Here is a 19,680-nt window from a genome sequence, read left to right on the forward strand (position 1 = left end):
AAAAAATTTAAATTTTAAACCTACAGCGTTTCGTGCTGCAAACAATCACCAGTCAAAAACTCTCATTACTTTTCGGCACATCGTTATGGGTCCTCACTCGTAATCATAGCTCGTTTTTTCACAGGCCGCACCAGCCCAACATAGCAACAGGTGTCGTTGTCTTATTGGCTTAAAAATAAGTAAATAAAAAAGTCAAAGGAAAGTTCCAAGCTGAACCTACCAAATATGACATTTTTAAGCAAATACTTACACGTTTCCTTCACACGGGTTTCTAACTGTTTGCATGATCGCTTACTTGGATCGTTTCGTAAGTAAATATTCTAAGACTATTTTTTTTTTAGGTTTTATTAAAGTTACACATTTTTTTCGTGAATTTAATATGGTTACATATTTATAAGCATCTTCTAAAAACCATATAATAAACTGTTGATATTTTAAATGCAAGGAAGTCCACTTCTTTAATAACTCTAAAAATAAAAATCAGGCTCAATAATTAATGTTTAATTGCGTTTAAAAAATATTATGTATGAATCAATAAAAATAATATTGGTTTTGTTCTAAAATTAAAAAAAAAATCAACATCGACTTATCTAGTTTTATTAAGATATGAAGCATGTTTGATTTTTAGTTTTAAAAGCATTTTTTAAAAGAAAATTATTTTTTTTTAAAATATTTTTGTTTTAAATTAATTTTTTTTTATATTTTCAGATCGTTTTGATACATTGATATCACGAATGAATTTTAACAAATAAAAAATATATTATTTTAATATATTTTTAAATAAAATAACTACATTTCTTTTGGATGAATGATTTATAATTAGCAAACCTTGAATGAAAATTTCAACGGCTAGTTGGTAATCAATCTCATAAAGTCTGCAAAACAACAAAAATGATTTCATAGAGGCTGATTGGTTTGTCAGCAAAAACGACCCACTAAGTTAAAATATTCCAATTTGCCATGATGTCGCCGTCGAATTATTAAATTAATACAGCCTAAAGTGATCAAAACCCCAAGGCCTTTTCACATCGCTTATTACACACGAGGTGGACAAGCTATAAAAGTTGAATTAAGAGGGCAGGATCTCTCCTGCTTTAGTGGAGGTTTGACATAGAAAGCTTGGTGAGCAGTACTTACTATCGAAGGCTGACAGTTCATGCGACTGTACATTTGTTCCAATTCCTGATTTTTTGGTCTCTGTATGTATCTTTATCTGATAAAGCCTTCAGGGTTTTATAATGCTTATATAATCATAGTTCTGAAGTACTTGTATCATATAAGTACAGGCTGTAACACTTATATTTTTATTCGAAACTGTTGTCCTCGATCTCCTTCTTTAATTTGCCTGTGTGAGTAATGCGATTTATGTTTGTTGATTTGCATAGTTTTGGATTTGTGTATAGTTCATTAGATCGAATTAATTCAGCTGTTTTGGTGACCGCCCCACCACACCAGTATTGATTTTCTCCTGTTCTCTTCCCATCATCAGAAAGGAGCTTCTTCCATGGAGACTTCATCAGTTACAGCTTTATGTGAACTGGTAAGAGCACTTGTGATGATTGTTGAACTTTAATTATCAGGTATAGGGATTTGGAAGCTTTTTGTTAGTAATTCAGGAATTTCTGAAATTTAAATACTATTGGCCCATAGGGAATGGAGGATTCAAGCTTCACCAACCAGTGGTTCATGAACTCTCTTGATGATACCAGCTTACTACCATTTGCTGCTGCATTTGGAGAGAACATACATCACTCTTTCTCTCACCAAAACTTCAACCTCAAAACCTCCATGGATAGTGTTAGACCAACAAAACAACTGAGAACTGATCATTTGTCAAACCCACAACCTGCCTTTTCTCCTAACATTCTTTCCTTTGTCAATTCCAACCACGCAAATCAAATGGGATTGATGAAGCCTAAAGAGGAGGCAGTGTGTTCTAAGAGCATCAACAATCTCCCTTCTGACATGGTAGTTTCTCAAGATTCCTTTGGGAACCAATACTATGCATTCAAGGCCTCCCAAGGACCTAAGATGATTAGCGCGAACGGTACTAGACTTTCTCAAAGTCAAGATCACATTATAGCAGAAAGGAAGCGGCGGGAGAAGCTCAGTCAACGATTCATAGCTTTATCTGCTGTAGTTCCTGGACTAAAAAAGGTATCAAATTTATTTTAGATAATCCTTTATTTACCATTCCTGATAACTTTATGATTTCCAATCTTGGCGTCTGCGGTAACTTATATATGGGAGCATGTTTGTCTTTAGATGGATAAAGCTTCTGTTCTAGGAGATGCTATCAAGTACTTGAAACAATTGCAAGAGAGAGTTAAGACACTTGAGGAACAAACAAAAAGGAAAACCATGGAATCAGTGGTTATTGTGAAGAAATCTCATGTCTATGTTGATGAGGGTGGTGAAAACTCTTCCTCAGATGTGTCTAAAGGACCTATTCATGAGACATTGCCAGAACTTGAAGCAAGATTCTGCGACAAACATGTCCTCATAAGAATTCACTGCAAGAAAAACAAAGGAGTTTTGGAGAAAACAGTGGCTGAAGTTGAGAAACTCCACCTATCAGTTATCAATAGCAGTGTCCTTACATTTGGGACTTGTGCTCTTGATGTTACTATTATTGCACAGGTAAGTTCTGTCCTCAACCATTCCTTTTAAACATCCAGTTTAACATGTTTATGTATGCGTCTTCTCTTTTGTCAAATGCTAATAAAAAACATATTCAATTTTTGCAGATGGATATAGACTTCAACATGTCAGTGAAGGATCTAGTGAAGACTTTACGCTCAGCTTTCCAGTATTTCATGTGAAAAATAAGGTCCGACTTCAGTTCATACGATGGTCCCATTAGTTTCTTTGCTGCTGGTGGAAACTTTGAAGACACCATAAATAATCAGAATATATAGACACACACACAGCTCAAAGCCATCTTTCCCAAAGTAGACAAGGCTTGGAATGCACCACCACCTTCTATCCTTACATATAAGCTTATTTGCTGCGATGTTCATTTTGCAGGAGGGTTTTTTCTAATCAGTTTTTGCATGGTTATTAAATCCTAAGCTATGTTCAAGACCCGTCTGTATCAAAAGAGTGATCTCGCTGCTTGTTTAGGCCTTTTTTTTACTGTGAGGTTGATTATTCAACTGAACATGTTCAGTCCCTTTCTTACCTACTAAGGTGGTTGAATAGGGAAGATGGTTTTTTAGGTGTGTAGACAACATGCTTTGTTGTTGTAGTTTGTTTGGTCAATGTTTTAAGAGGCAGTCTGTGTCCTCTTTTCTCTTTGTAATGTTCTAATAATGATTTGTAACAATTTCGTTCACACCAGTGGAATAATAATTACTACAAAAAATCTCTATCCGCCCATAAACACGATTACCTACGGAATGGCTGAATGGGTGTCGCTGGTTTCTCATGTACCTTGAAATCACCATATGGATTTTCAGCAGCTACATATCATGGAGCCAAATGGGTTAGTCATGATCAGATTGGATGATCAGCCCCTATTGCATGGAAAATCACCTTCTCATACCTGACTCTGGCTTAAATTGGTTCCAAGGAAAGTTTTCCCTTCTAACTTAAAAGGAAATGTAATTTTAATCAGATGCTCTTTCTGTTCCCTAGAGTTGCTTGAATATTGCTGGGAATGGCTTGTGGAACCGATACAGTGCCAACAACCATGTTAAGCTTCCCGGAAAGTGAGTTGGGAATTTAGCGCAGTATCCGATTTAAATCTAGACGTGAGAATGATTCGCACACGAACACAATAACAATCTTTATTGGAGATTTTAGAAGATTATGTTAAAGCTCAAGAGAGATAAAAAAGATGGTATCGTATATTTAATTTATTAAATTTGGTTCAATTGAGCACACTTCAAAATTGAATTACCTCTATCATGAATCCATGATCATAGAAAGTCGCTACCTGGACGTTAACATTTGTATATAACCCTTAAGAGTCTCCAAAAATCAGAATCAGAACAAAAAATCGGCATAAGATTAATTTTAATATCGCCATTGTTGCGAAGTACTAGTTGCAATCTCACCAGGAGATAAGGCAGGGCAGCGTTGAAATCAAGGAAAGCTCCCATCCCTTGTCAAGTTTTGCAGGATCGAGTACGTTACACTAATTAAATGGCTATGGAGCGCATGATTGATGTAGCTCCATAACCGACGAGCTTTTTTGGTGCTTGATGATGACTTCCAAGAATTGACAGTCCGCAAAAGTTTTCGCATCACAGTGGATCGTGTAGACAGTAATAAAAGTGTCGTCCAAGACATGAATCTGACTAATCTAATATTAATTGAATTATTGAAAGGAATCATTATAACCTTAGTCCCCACAAAAGATTGTGATCTTGCCATGACTTTCATCTCTCTCTCTCTCTCTCTCTCTGTCACATTGAAGATAGCTATGGATTAATTGTTCCCATTAAAAAATAAAAGAAGAAAATGAAAATCAAGCAGCAGATACACACATCAAAATGGAGAAACATCGCTTGCAAAATCGATCAGTGTCCAAAAGTGACAGACCATGTCGATCAAAAAGAAAAGAAAAAGGTGACAAACCTATCGACAAGATTTCACATCTCACAGTACAATGATAATTAAATACCATGACCTGACTATCACATGATATGAATTATCGTTTGATATTTGGTCTAGAGGTGTTCATTTGATAGCCAGGAAAATACAGATGACAGATAAGCTATACTGCGTAATAGGCTTTGAAAATCTACTCTTACAAGGATCGTACCGGTGAGTTTCCTCTGAGAAAGGCTCCTTCTCAATGAAATCAAGCTCCGGTTCGTGTTCAATGTATAGTTAGCTGGTTATTTCAAACTATTTATTATCATAAACATAGAAGGCATTCTCTGCAAGTCATCATTAATTTGCAAATATTGCTGACTTCGAGATGGATAATAGCGAGGAAGCTCGAGCTTGAAACCTCTTGAAGATGGAGAAACATTGAGTGCCGGTGCTTGTTTTTTTTTTCCCAGAATCTTACTGAGGAAATGCGAGTTCTGAATACGACTAAAGAAAAGCTGATGTAACGTAAAGGGCCGTGAAGAGTGATTGGTTGATGATTTTTTACTCAATTATTATAATCAGTGAGAGACACACCTCTTTCTTAATCAACAACCTCAATTAATTATATGCTACTTCCGCATAGGGGAAGCCTATCTTCATTCCATAAAGCGATATACGAGGAATTAAAAACATATGAAGCACAAGTGGGCGTCCCGACTACAAAAATTCAACCCATCTCCTGGAATCTTGGAAATCATATATCCTTTTCATATTTTTCAGCATCTCGGAACCATCTTCATAGCTTGCCACTGTGCGGAGTACGGACAGGCTGGACCAACTAATGTACCTAGATTGACTCGAGGAACCCAACCCACTTTTCAGAGGAAAACAAATTCTCACTTTTGAATATTCAGTTCTGCTACAATTTCATGTTAATATATATATATATATATATATATATATATATATATATATATATATATATATATTCTCATGAATAGCCAATGATAGTTCAAGAAAAAAGATTGTTTTCTAACCCCTTTTTTCCGATCAGGTTGATCGCTTGAAACTAGAATTCTACATGCCGGATTTATTGGAAGCGAGGATGAATATGAGAGTCCACCTGTTTACACACGGAGAAATGGGGGACAAGAGACTGAATGCAGCCATTCCAAATGCCATGAAGGTGGCAAATATTGGCACCGACGATTATGATGGGTTCTGGAATGTTTGACCGGACGTGTGGATGTCACCCTGTACCCCTTCGATTGTGATCGTGGTGGTCTTAATCCTGAAAGCGCGTCAAATTAATAGTAAGAAGAAACTAAGAAAAGTACAGTGCTAGCGGCAACCGCTTCATTCCTTTGAAAAATTAAGTGATAAGGTTGTTATCTTTTACTTTTTCGGAAAAGATATTCTTACTGACCGGATGCGTTACGATGAAACAAGATTTTGTCTGTATCTTTATATATTTTTATTAAAAAATATCGAATAAAAAAAATATATGGATATAATTTTTTTGAATTACTGGGGCAATGAACTAGCATGCGTGAATATAAACATACTCTAACAGAGACACGTTTAAGTCTGACCAAAATCAGATTCAAGAGCTGATCGAGTCTCGCGCTAACTAAACTCAGCCACTATTGGATTTGATAATATATCAAGCCTTGAGCGCGTTCGGTTTTGCCAATGCCAGACTCAATAGTATGCCAAGCGCAAACGTGTTAATTGGGTTTGGCGCTAGCCAAGCGCAGACGTGTTAGGTCTAGCACTAACCAAACCCAACCATGCTTGGGCTTGACAGTGTGCTAAGCCTCTAGAGCGCCGGGTCTGGCCAATGTCAAACTCATGTTAGGGACTGACAACACCAGTCCCATGTTTGGGTGTGACAACATCTATCAAACCCAACACTTGGGTATGGTAGATGGCGTCAGACCCAACATTTGGGCCTGGTAGTACGCTTGGCCCAGGCGCAACCTAAGTCTGACGCCTGCCAAACCTAACTCTTGGGTCCAACAGGTGTTGCCAAGCCTAGTAGCTTAGCCTGATGCACTTTCAGGCCAATATGGTGGGTCTGACACGTGTTTTCTGAAAGTGTCGAGCCTGAGGATTTTTGTTGTCATAGCCCGAGCATGGTCAAATTCGCTACACCCACAGATTCAAACATAATACATGAATCTAACACCATTAATTCCATAGATGTTTTCCTAAAATCTTAGAGAATTTATTTCTCAACAAATAAACTTAATTAAACAAATCTACATTTCGTCAACACCATTAGGTGTATTAAAATCTTTCATGGCTCGTCATGCATGTCTCCATCTTTTTGTTGGATAAAATAAGTGGAATACAACTCACAATACAACTTAAAATATCACAAAGATGAAATTACAATCTAGTCACTCATCTCTATAAAATGACAAAACTCATGAGCTATAAATATATTATGAGACCTTCATAATAGAGATTCATAATCTTCATTCTCTACTATATATATATATATATTTTCAGAGCATTTCTCTCTAGAATATCATTGTATTTTCTTTCTCTGTAAAGATATTTATTTAAGCATCGGAGATTCCCCACCTCCACTAAAAGGGATCTTTTGCAGGTACTAGCCACAAGCACCTTAGCTTACCAAGTATCAAGTATAAGTTATCAACTACCTTGGCTAGAGAGAATGGATGAGATTGTTATGACTAATTGATTAACTGATTAGCCAACCTGAGATCCCTTGTCCTAGACTATTTGGATTTTTTAAGACATCATGAAGTTACCTAATAAGTCTCCAAATTCATCTAATGAGTGGCGTGAGACACGCTAAACTAAAATTACACTAAGTAATGCTATACAAACAAATGAACAAACCCCCGCGAGTCTTTCCAAAAATTAATTTAACATAACTAACTTATCCTCTTCAATTTACAACAACGTTTTCTTTTGAGAGAAAAAAAACCTCTGATATCGTTAGCAACCGATGCAATCAAGGGTTTCTAAACCTGGTTAATCAAGCAACGAGGGAAAAGGAATGGGTCAAGACTCTATGAGTACGAGATTTTTTTCTTGATTTTTCTTATTATTGTGAGTCTTTACAGTAAAAAAAAAAATTACTTCAATTGTTTATAGTATTGTTGAAATCACACATTTAACTTTATTTCCTTATGTTTTTTAGAGAACCAAATTCATGGGACATGTACAAAAATATTTTGACCATTTTCCTCCTTTTATTTTTCCCGAAACGACGGATTTCATGCATCCAAATTTTTATTCTGATTCGTAGGCTTTCCTTCCAAATATTGTGTTTGGTGATCCTTTGCTTTACTCTTGTAATTTTCATATGAAATCTCTTCTTGAATTATATGCATCATCAACCTTATTGCTTCATATTAAACATATAGTTACTAGTCGGTGATGTTATTATGTTTATCCTCTTAATCATTTACATTAACAGAAAGTATCATGGTTTGAAAATGTTATTTTTGAAATTTGCAATAAGGTGTTGTGTCATGCTGTATTTGGCTATAATGTATAGAAAGATCCTTAGTTCTAATCCGACCTTCCACTTACTTCTTTTAATGATAAGTCATTTATTTAACATCAATCGAACATTCAATGCAAAAACAACTGTAAATATCTTTGTACCCCACCCTTCTCTATTTCTTCCACGTCAATATAAAGCTTATTCCTTCTCTGAACACCAACAGATCTTAACCAATCATCTTTCACCTTCGTATTATTTTCTCTCTTCTCATTAGCCCTTTTTATTCCATGTCACCATTTCATAAACCCTCCACTAATCTAGAACCTTCTCCCTTTTATAAACCTTGAAAATTAAAAAATCCCCCTCTCTAAAATCTAATTCTCAATCTATTGATTTCCCCTCTTAGTTTGATCCCCTCATCTAGTACGCATATTAATGGCTATAAAATCATCAAACCGATACCTAACCCTAATCTCACTAATATTTACACTTTCATGCTTAACCGTAGCTTTGATCTCCACACCGAATATCAATTCCCCTCCCCATTCAAAAGCGATCTTGGTATGTAATTAACTTCATAAACTATTAATTAATTCCTCTAGTTGCATCTTTCCTTCCCTTATTTTAAATAACAATTTTTTTTTCATGTTGTAGGATTTAAAGGAAGCAATAGTGAAGGGTTTAGGGTTTCAAACAGGTGATTTTAAGATTTTGAGTTTTGATTTGAGAGACACACTCTATTACCAATCTTCAATAAAAAAAAAAAAAGGATGGAGATTTAAACTTGTGCAGAATATGAAAGACATGTGAAGATAATAGTTGTAACAAACTAGCTAATTTGATCGTGCGAGATTAGTTAGTTATGAGATAGTTAATTATTAAGGTGGTTAGTCATTCGTAGTTGGAATAAAGTAGTTACAACAATTGTAATTGGAGGGAAAACATTAGAATATAAACTGGTGTATTGAAAATATAAAGCGAAAGAAATAACAATAGCAAATACAATCATGGTTCATGCAAGGGTATCAACTTCAAGCTTATTTGAAGTTATTATAGTTCGGAAGATGTGACATGGTAATAGAAATAGATCAGTTAAGAAGGTATTCTTATATCTTATTTGATTTTATCAAGATGAAGATCTGTTTTAGAAAAGAAAGAAGACCAATAGAGTTAAAAGGGATAGTGGAAGAAGCTATATTAAAGATGATAAAACAATTAAAGTTCATAAAAATTTAAATGAAGCTTTGTTTGGTTTTGTTTAGCAATTGTTTTCAATAACAGTCTCAGAAAAACCAAACAAGAAGATTGAAAATACAAAAGTAAAGGCATTGTCAAAAGAATTTCAGTCTATCTTCGATGAACCTAAGCAATATTTACCATCAGTGAGGAGACTAGATCATAAAATTCCTCTTGTTTCAGGGGTGTAACCAGGACCTTACAGGAGTTCTTTCATTCATAAAGAGGAAATTGATAAGTTGGTAAAGGAAATATTGTCAAATGGCATTATCTAGCACAATTAATGCCCTTTTACATCACCAGTTATACTGGTTAAGAAGAAGGATGGAACATAGAGGTTCCGTATGGATTACAGGCAGCTGAACAACATCACAATACAAAAAAGAGTTTCTAATACCTCTCATTGATGAATTGATAGACGAGTTGAATGGATCAAAGTTCTCAAAATTGGACTTAAGGTCAAGTTATCTCATGTTAAGGATGTGTGATGAATATGTAGAGAAAACAATCTTTAAAACTCATTATGGACATTACGAGTTAAAGTTAATGCCTTTCAGTTTAACAAATACCCTTGCTACTTTTCAAGCTTTAATGAATAATATGTTGGAACCTTATTTACAAAGATTATTTTTTTATGACATATTGATCTATAGTTCAATATTAGACTTACACATTACTCATCATAAAACTATTTTGGAAGCATTACATAATAATCAATTGTTTGCCAAACGATCTAAGTTTACATTTTGTGAAGACAAAGTAGAGTATCTTGAGCACATTATTTGTTCTAAATAAGTTGGAACTTATCCAAGAAATACTAAAGATTTGAAGAACTAACATGTTCCAAAATTTGTTTTAAAGGATTAAAAGGCTTATTGGGACTAACAAACTATTATAGAAAGTTTATCAAAAACTTTGGCATCATTAGCAAACCACTCACTGACTTGCTAAAAAAGAATAGTTTCAAATGGAATGTTAATGCTCAAAAAACATTTGAACAACTCAAAAGGGCTTTATATCAAACTCTTGTTTTGGCATTATCAAATTTTCATAAGATGTTCATCTTGGAGACTAATGCATGTACTACGGGGTTGGGAGATGTATTAAGCCAAGAAGGATGACCTATAACATGTATCAATAAGGCATTAGGTGTGAATCATATGGGATTATCGATTTATAACAAGGAATTCACGATTATTTTGATGGTTGCAGAAAGATGGAGGCATTATTTGGAACATGACCAATTCCTCATCAAGACTAATCATGCAAATTTGAAATACCTGCTAGAGTAGAAGAAACACACTTCATTGTAGAGAAAAGGAGTAACTAAATTGATGGAGCTGGGATATGTCATATAATACAGGAAAGGAAGGGAAAATATTATGGCCAATACCTTGTCAAGGAAGGTTGACTTAATCTTGAATTCAAAAGAGTTAAGTGAGGACCAACAAAGTAGTAATTATGGTATGGCAGTAGTGGTTCCATCTTAGTATATGAAAATCAATGACTCCTATAACAATTATCACGGGGCGACATCAAATGACGTCAGTAACCTCCTGAGAGGTATTGGGAAAGGAAAGGGGTTTGAGTATAATCATAAAATTATGATTATAAGGTTCAAGAGTCCCCACCTAATATTATGGTTACTAAGAAACCTATGGTTTGTGAGAGTTTAAGTAATGAACTGGTTGTGCAAGGGAAAGACGCATCACCCCTAGTGCACCCTACTTAAGGTAAGTTGCATTGTTGTTCTATTATTTTTCTAAGTTGTGTCTTTATCCATTGGTCGTTTTTAAAGTCCAAGGCAAATCTCCTTTCATGAGAGAATCTCTACCGTATTGGGTGAAATCCTAACCGTTCAAAAGTCTAAATTATAGCATCACATTTATTTTCTAAATATAACTAATTCCTAACATTCCGAATAGAATAATTGTTATGAGTTTTTTGCATTTTGGTCAAACCCTAATGGATAATCATAAATTGGTTATGATATTTGTTTTTCCTTTAAAAAACAAGGCATGATAAAAATGTTCTAATTTTTAGAAAATATGTTTGGAAAAATTTTAGAATTTGACCGTATGCACGAAAGCAAAACATTTTTTTTGTAAGAGGAAATTAATTTTCAAATTTTTTGAGAAAAGTTTCGGAGAAAACTGGGTATTTTTAATACCGAATCTATATCTTACAGTGAAGTCTACAACTCGATATTATGCAAAATTATTGGAAAAACATACGAGAAAATCACAAATATTTTGAAATGACCATTGGAATTTTTTATATATATTATTATATTATTAAATATAAATTGGGTTGGACCGAAATTGGTCTCGCCCGACTCAGTCGGGTTGGGCCGACTATCAGGCCAACAGACCCATCTTTTTTTTTGGGTTGGGCTAGACCCGACATAGCCATATAGGTTGGGCCGAAGCAGGTCCAACCCATCTTAAGAGTTTATTATTTTGCAAAATGTGAATCAATATTCACATTCTGCATGCAACTAAAAAGGTTTCAGGGGGAAATGAGGGATAGAAAAAGAAGAAGCTCACCTGGCGCAGGAGTTTCAACTGTGATTAGGAGGTCTAGCAGGTGGCTCAAGAGCGTTAGTGGAAGAAATGGTGGCCAGTGTTAGCTGTGGGAGGAAGAAGAAGCCGACGATGGAAAAAAAAGAAATGGGTGGTGGCGGCGGCTGTTACTATTACTGGTGAGAGGATGAGTTGGTAGAGGAGGTTGAGTCACCATTGGTCACAGTGTTGGTGAGGTTGGAGTGGCTGGGATCACTGTAGAGATAGAGGGAATAGAGAAAATTAGCGACATAAAGAAAAAAAAACTAGGGAGGGAGACTGATTTTTTTGTCAACTTTGCACCTGATTTTCTTCATGCTTAGGCCATGAAATCCACCCCTATTTATAGAGAGTGGAAGATAGATATTTTTTCTTTAATGATACCAAATCTTGGCCCTTGATTTAGCCTCGAAGGATCCCAATAATTGGCTTAAAGTGGGCATCATGAATTGTCAAATGAAGGCTGCTTGAGTTAGCCTCTTTGGGTTGGCGCAATGATCGTTGTGGTGTTAATCGATCAGAAAAGGTCATACCAAAGTGTAGTCAGATGTCAAGTGATCATTTTTGTGCAAGTTTTGTTATATTTGGTGGAGAGGTGAAGCAATGCTCCTGAAAAGTACCTCATGAGCAGTCTTTTCGTTGAAAATTGAAGAAAAAGAAGATGAACAGTAACCAAAACAAAGTTGTTTTGGTAAAGTTCAATTTAGTCCTTCGATTTGTGATTTCTATCAATTACACCCCTAATTGATCCTAAACTTCTAATTTTATGCAATTTTGCCCCTGACGAACTTCAATGTCAGCCTTGGATTTCAACACCTTTTTTATTTTTGTCATTGTTCATGGATTTCTTCAATTTTACCTTCAATTGGCCATTAAACTTTCAATTTTCTTCAATTTCACTTATGATTTTAATCAATTGAGCCCTTATAATTCGATGTCTTTTTCAAAATGGTCATTGATTGTGAATTTCTTCAATTTAGCTTTAAATTGACCCCAAAACTTTGATTTTCTTGTGATTTTACCCCTGATTTGAACCAAATGACTTTGTGAAAATTAAGTTTGGTCTTCTAAAATTTCAATCTTCTCAATTAAGTCCAAATTGGGCTCCCAAACTTATTTTTTCACCAATTAAGCCCCTAATAAAATTAATTTGATCCATTGAAAGTATAATTAAGTCTTTGCACCTAATTAAATTCTTTAATTGGATCCAAATAAATTCTTGAACATAATTAAACTTTTAATTTGACTCATGATTAAATCAAATTGACCTATTAAAAATTTAATTATTTTCCTGAACTTAATTTTTTTGCAGATTCTTTCAATAATCATTTAATTTGATCTTGAATCTGCATTGTCTTTCCTGTTTTAGATATAATGAGGTACAATTATACTTCTGATTTCATCTAAAATTATAGCTTGATTTTTCTATATTTAAAATCATTTCTCTCTAGCTTTTTAAACGTTACTAGTTCCCTTACTATTATTATTTTATTTTTTATTTTTTTATTTTGAAAATAAATAAAAAATAGTAAAATTTTAGGAAATAACCGAAACATTGGTTATGACAACAATGATCCAAAATGGAAAAATGTTGTGGCTGAGAAACTAATCAATGCTGCTTGTTGGCCCGACTACAATCTTTCTGATGGAGTATTAAAATACAAAAACATAATTGTGATTGAGAATAATGATGACTTAAGAAACATATTGGTGGGTGCTGCACATGATTCCTACACAAGAGGACATGCAGGGGTTCAGAAGTACTCTTATAAAAGGTTGAAGGCATTTTTCTATTGGCATGCAGCGAAACAAATGGCTAATTGAATCTCTAACTAAACCTAAGGGAAATAATAAAATTATGGTGATAAATGATAGATTCATCAAATATGCTCATTTCATTACACCGTCCCATCCTTTTACAGCTCAGGATGTTGCTCCAATATTCTTGGATCATTTCTGTAAGTTTCATGGACCCCCAGCTTCAGTTTTCACTAACAAGTTTGTTCTGGAGGGAATTATTTAAAAAGTTGGGAGTTAAGTTACTTGAGCTCAATATATCACCCCCACACAGATGGACAATCTGAGAGGGTGAATCAGTGTTTGGAAAAGTGCTGAAGAAGTATGACGATGTATAATCCCAAGAAATGGCTTTTACGGTTGTCCTTGGCCCAATGATTGTATAACACCAGCTATCATTCATCCATTAAAATGTGCCCCTTTCAGCCACTGTATGGATACCAACCTCCCAGTAGGGGAATAGTGCCACAAGACATATATCTCTAGTGGTTGCAGTGGATGCTATGTTGCAGTTAAGGTTGGACATGCATGGATCAGGTTCTTCAAAGACAGTTAGGAATGGTAAGAGACAGGATGAAACATGTGGCTGGCAGGGGAAGGACTAAGAGAGAGTTCAGCGTGGGAGATTTCTTCTACCTTAAACTACAAACATATAGACAGAAAAGTTTGGCTTTGAGGAAAGACTTCAAGCTTAACCCTAGATTTTATGGTCCTTATAAAGTGATCTAGAAGATTGGTGCTGTAGCTTATAAATTACAACTTCCAGAAGGAGTTTTAATTTATTCAATCTTCAACGTCTCATTACTTAATAAGAAGGTGGGAAGTAATGTGGTGGTATCAACTACATTACCTGCAATGGATGGATATGGGAAGATTAAGGTGACTCTAGTAGAAAATTCTAGAACGAAAGCTAATGAAGAAAGGTACCATGGCCGCCACAATGGGGATGGTGCAGTGGTCTAATCTGTTCGATGAAAACGCTATCTGGGAAGATTTAGATGAGCTTAGTAAACAGTTTTCAGGCTTCTCTCAAGATTCTTGAGGGCAAGAATCATTTTAAGAAGGGGGAATTGTTACCAGTCTTCAATAAAAAAAGGATGGAGATTTAATTAAGCATGTGCAGAATGTGGAAGGCATGTGAAGAAAATAGTTGTACAAACTTGCTGATTTGATCATGTGATGTGAGATAAGTTAGTTCTGAGGTAGTTAGTTTTTAAGGTAGTTAATCGTTAATAGTTGGAATAAAGTAGTAAGAATTAATGTGATAACTTTCTTTTGGTGTTTCTTATTATTTATTTGTGTTGCCAACATTTTCTTGGCAGCACCTGGAAATCTTTTTCAGGAGCTAGTCCAACAGGTTACATATAACTTTCATTTATAGCTAGTCATTTCTGATAACTTTCTGGAAATATCTGCTGTAAAATCAATTCAGAAAGTGTATGTTATATATCAGGTCAAGAGAGAACGAGCTGATCATACTTTTTTCCGGTGAAATTCATTACATTTAAGGCAGTCTCAAGATGGAAACCATTGCAGTAGACAAAACAATCTTTACCAATCGAATTAATGTGAGGATTAAGGCATTTGAGCACTAAATCCAGCCATCTGTTGCTTTCCCCATGCGTGGAATAAAACAGCTGGACGGGATTTAAGATGAAGCTTTCGTGTTATGGGGAAACAATGCCATTTGTTGTCGGTTCTTCAAACAAGCCGGTGGAGTCAGTTTACCCCTTTATAACCACTTCTGTGGAGAGACGGGTATGTTATTTTGGGCAATAGATTGGCCAGTTGACATGTCTCTGTGGTAAAAGATCGATTCTGGGTGTTCAAAAATACTGAACTCAGACTTGACGGCATAATTGCAAGTACTCTCTCTGTAATATACTAATCAGTAAAGAATAATTGAATAGCCACTTCGAGGAACAACCCCATGTTTCCAAGACCCTTGTCCAGATCACCCAAGGCCACGTCTTAACAGACCCATGACACTCTCAAGCCATAAAAGATGTTAAAAAATTATAACTCTTGGTGGGTTTCGTATCGGCTAATATCATTTTTCAGTAGAGTTGATTTCCAACAGGTCCGGATACAAGAAACTACTCATTTAACTCTGCGTAATTTGCTTTACTTGGATTGAAACTATTTCCTGATGAAGGAAACCCCCTTCTGAATGCTTTCTGCCAACTCTTTTTTAGCCCTTCCCAACCCCACCCTGTTAAAAATATAGGTAAAACGGTGAATATTTTTGTTGATTGTCTTTTACCAACAAAGGAAAGCCAGTCGAGTGGTAAAATGCTTTCTTCATACCTCTCATATTCGTTTAGGGGACCAAGTTGATAGACTTCCTCGGCTCCTCTGCGGCCAAGTCGTACCTTGGTTGCGAAGAATGGGAGTTCTGTCACCTATTATAAACAATATGCTTCATTATTGAAAGGTTAAAATAGCAAGTGTGAAGATTCTTGCAAAGAAAGGCTTCCAAAAAAATACCTCAGAAGCTACAAATGCACATTCCACAACACCAGCATCTCCCCTCAAGCCACGAAGGCAGGCATCTGCAAATTTAACAGCTGCATACGCCTGTACAATTGCATATCCCTTGTCAAATTTTTGGTTCAATAAGTCCACTAGGTTTGGAATTTATAATTCACTTTTGTAATCAAAGTTGCAGAATGAAAAAAGAAAAGAAAGGAGGAGATAGATTGGCTAACCATTGACAGTGTTGCAGAGCCAGCCCCAGCTTTCGCCTGCCAATAACAGGGACATTGTTTAATGTAGTTTAACCAATCTATATAAATCCAAATGGAAAGGAAGCATACAAGATGTTTGAGGAACTTGTATGTTGGGAACCATGAACTTAAGAGCAATTGCATTAAAAAATTGATGAAAATAGGATGCAGAGAGATGATACACGTGTCAGCGTGAAAAAGAGAACTCAATTCCTGCACAGACACTGGCACTTTGCATTGAGTTGAAAATCATGATTTAGCGAACATCATGACAAAAACATGCAGTGCCATATAAGAAATCAAAATCTAAAAAAAAAACAGAGAAATCATTGCTGAGAATGATATTGCGAACTACAATTATAGCTTTAAAAATTCGCAAAAATGTGCAGTTGTGAGATTGGATGCCATCTAGGAATGTTCTTCAAAATGTTTAGCAGTTAATGAAAGGAGAATGGAATGGTGAAGTTTGGAAGCATTGGACTTCTTGATCAGAAACGATGCAATAGATGAAATTAGCAAAACTGTTCTTCAATAAAAATATTAATTCTAGCAAGTTCAATTAAAGAAACCACCATCCTTGTCCATGTCCCTCCTGGGATTTTACACTCAATCTACAATAACAAGCTGCTATAGGACATGCTTATCTATATCAGATCACTGAAATGTTACCAGAAAGGTGGTAACAATTTGTATCTTAAACATTGGCGGGTTCTCTTTCTTTGTCCAAGCAGATGACTTCAACAAAACGCTTGGAAGGGTGGTCTGATAACACCCAGTATTGCAATCCCACGTGCTCCAAGAAAAGAGAAGGAAGAAAAAAAAAATTACCTGAACAACCTCTGTTCCACCATCTTGAATTCGTTTGGTCAGGTATTCAGTTTCTTCAGGGGTGAAGGAGGAAGGAGGCTTAACCTGCAAAGAGTGAATCAATTCATCTCAAAATGTGCCACGTTTTTTAGCAGTAGCTACATCGAAATGTTTGGCAAAACAATCTACGAAACCTGTGACAGAAGAGGCAAAATTGTGACTCCAGCATGGCCTCCAACAACTGGAACATCAACTTCCTTAGGATGAAGTCCCAGAACTTCTGCCTGCGAGGAAATCACAGGAGAAAGTAGAAAACTTATAAATGACTGTAATAGAAAGCACAAAAGCTCCACCTGGCGCTTTTCCGGCAGGACTATATGTGCAAGAAACTATTAGTGAGTCCAATTTTCAGATTAGATACCACGAATGTGTTTGCTCTCACAACATCAAGCATTGTAACTCCTAGAAGTCGCTTTGGATCATAAGTTCCAGCTTTCTTGAAAACCTCTGCTGCAATTGGAACTGTAGAATTGACTGGATTACTGATCAAGTTGACAATTGCATTCGGGCAGCACTTTGCAATTCCTTCGCAAAGAGTAATGACGATCCCAGCATTGATGTTGAATAGATCATCTCTAGTCATTCCAGGCTTCCTTGGCACGCCAGCAGGTATGATCACAAGGTCCATCCCTGTAAGAGCATTCTCAAGCTGCGGCTGCCCTAGGAAACCCCGAACCTAGAAAACCAAATAGTGTAGACTGTAACTATCAAATACTTTCTAGCCTACATGATAAAGTTTGAATTCATGAATAAAACATCTGTTACTAATGAATCCCAATTCCAAATCAAGAACATTACAATTCAGAGATACAAGGATTACCTCACTTCACAATTAGACATGACTACACATATGCAAGATAAAAAAATGAAAAACATAGTTAATGATGGGTTAATAAATTACCACAGCGCCAGTGTCCATGTGACCAATATCAGCAGTGACACCAGGAGTATTGACAACATCATAAAGATGAAGAACAGAGACCGAAGGATTCATCTTCATAAGCATCGCAAGAGGCTGGCCAATTCCTCCAGCAGCACCCAATATAGCGACTTTGAACCCTGGTGCCCCTCCTTTCGCTCTGCAATCAGCTCTCTTCAAAACACAGCTTTCCTCTGTCTATTGAAACACAAACCACAAATCTTTCTCAACAAAAAAAAATATCTAACTTTCTTGAAAATCATATATAGGGATATGAACATATAACAAGTGTATTAACTATAAAACAAGTGAAAAGATGAAACAAAAAGAAGGACCTGGGAATTTGGAGGTTGGAGATGAGCTGATATCCTTGCAATCCTTTGGCTAGCCTCTCTGATGGACTCCATAGCTATCAGCGTGTTTTGCAAGACTGGGAGGTCAGGAGTTGTTTTGGCGTCACAGGACACACTACCTATATGATCAATGAATGGATTTATAACTCCAATAAATTAATTTTGGGAGATAATGTCATAATTGGCAGATATAATTTTTGAGGAAAGGGAGGCAAGAAGGTGACATGTTTTTTGTTTTAAATGCTATTATATTCGTAGAAACAAGTTTTTGGACCCTTATCCTCTGGATGTCTCAGATTGTCTGCCTGTGGCTGTAATATTTTTCTTCTTTTTTATTTTCTAAGTGTTGAAAGATTTATTGAATAGATCATTATTTCTTATGACCAGAGAATGCATTCAATTTTCTCTTGGTGATGGTTTGTGATAAAATATTACTAAATTCTGAATTCTATTGTTTCAAACTGGCTAATTGCTTAATGTGATGGAAAAAAAGTATATCCACTACTAGTGAACAGTTCACGAGATATTTTCTATTATTGTTTTTTTTTTATGAGATCCCTCTTTATTGTAACGTTGTGTGGAAATCTCAGAGAACCGATCATTGTATGTTAAACTTCCATTAATGCTTCCAACACACAAGAAATTAGGTTCCCGAAGCCACCAAACACTGTTGGGGATTCCATCAATTCTTGGGGACAAAGAAAGTAGAAACAAGAAGTTAATGAAAAATTCAGTCTTTAATTGTAAAATAAATAATAAACATGGCATACATAGGATAAATATGCAAAAAAGAAGAAGCTCCACAACATATATAGGTCTCTCACAATAACGAAAAGCAATTGCATTTATTCATCCAAACTATACTTTTAAACGAAAGTCGAGTTGCCCAAGTTCCCTCTTGATCTTCACTTGAAAGGAGTTAAAGACTTTCCACCGCCAATACTTGAAGTAGTTCTAAGCTTAACCTTGGCACAGTCAACGTAATCCGTAAACTTATCTTTTCCTGAGCTAGCATGTTGGTTTTCATGTCCAGCACCTGACAAAGTCCTCTTAAGCTTAATCTTTGTACGATTGATGTAGTCAGTGAATATATCTTCAATGTGCATCCCTAGCTTGTTGCTACCTTCTTCCAACTTGTTATGCTGAGGTGATTCAACCTTGGGATTATTGGCTTTGTTTCCTTGGCTAGGACTTT

At 35.7% G+C, this 19,680-nt stretch overlaps 2 protein-coding genes across 6 annotated transcripts; one reads left to right on the forward strand and one right to left on the reverse strand.

Annotated features, from left to right (window-relative positions):
• The first annotated feature begins 1,011 nt into the window (after positions 1-1,011).
• Positions 1,012-3,371, forward strand: LOC7470776 (transcription factor bHLH18). Of its 5 annotated transcripts, none has more exons than XM_024608057.2 (5): positions 1,012-1,122; positions 1,490-1,540; positions 1,651-2,157; positions 2,266-2,640; positions 2,748-3,371. In XM_024608057.2, the coding sequence occupies exons 2-5, from the start codon at positions 1,505-1,507 to the stop codon at positions 2,820-2,822; spliced, it is 993 nt and encodes a 330-aa protein (XP_024463825.1). In that variant the 5' UTR covers positions 1,012-1,122; positions 1,490-1,504; the 3' UTR covers positions 2,823-3,371. The 5 variants fall into 5 exon arrangements, with proteins under 5 accessions (XP_024463825.1, XP_002300300.3, XP_024463821.1 ...); XM_002300264.4 differs by having other exon boundaries at positions 1,026-1,199; positions 1,404-1,540; XM_024608053.2 differs by having other exon boundaries at positions 1,026-1,199; positions 1,412-1,540.
• A 12,096-nt stretch (positions 3,372-15,467) lies between these two features.
• Positions 15,468-18,745, reverse strand: LOC7478683 (malate dehydrogenase, glyoxysomal). Its single transcript, XM_002298765.4, has 9 exons — positions 18,468-18,745; positions 18,115-18,330; positions 17,575-17,889; positions 17,348-17,437; positions 17,175-17,258; positions 16,329-16,364; positions 16,108-16,197; positions 15,928-16,022; positions 15,468-15,832 (listed from the first exon to the last, which is right to left on the reverse strand). Exons 1-9 carry the CDS (start codon positions 18,537-18,539, stop codon positions 15,760-15,762), a joined length of 1,071 nt encoding a protein of 356 aa, XP_002298801.1. The 5' UTR covers positions 18,540-18,745; the 3' UTR covers positions 15,468-15,759.
• Between the last annotated feature and the right edge of the window lie 935 nt (positions 18,746-19,680).

Source organism: Populus trichocarpa, chromosome 1, assembly GCF_000002775.5.
Source record: "Populus trichocarpa isolate Nisqually-1 chromosome 1, P.trichocarpa_v4.1, whole genome shotgun sequence".
Classification (NCBI taxonomy): domain Eukaryota; kingdom Viridiplantae; phylum Streptophyta; class Magnoliopsida; order Malpighiales; family Salicaceae; genus Populus; species Populus trichocarpa.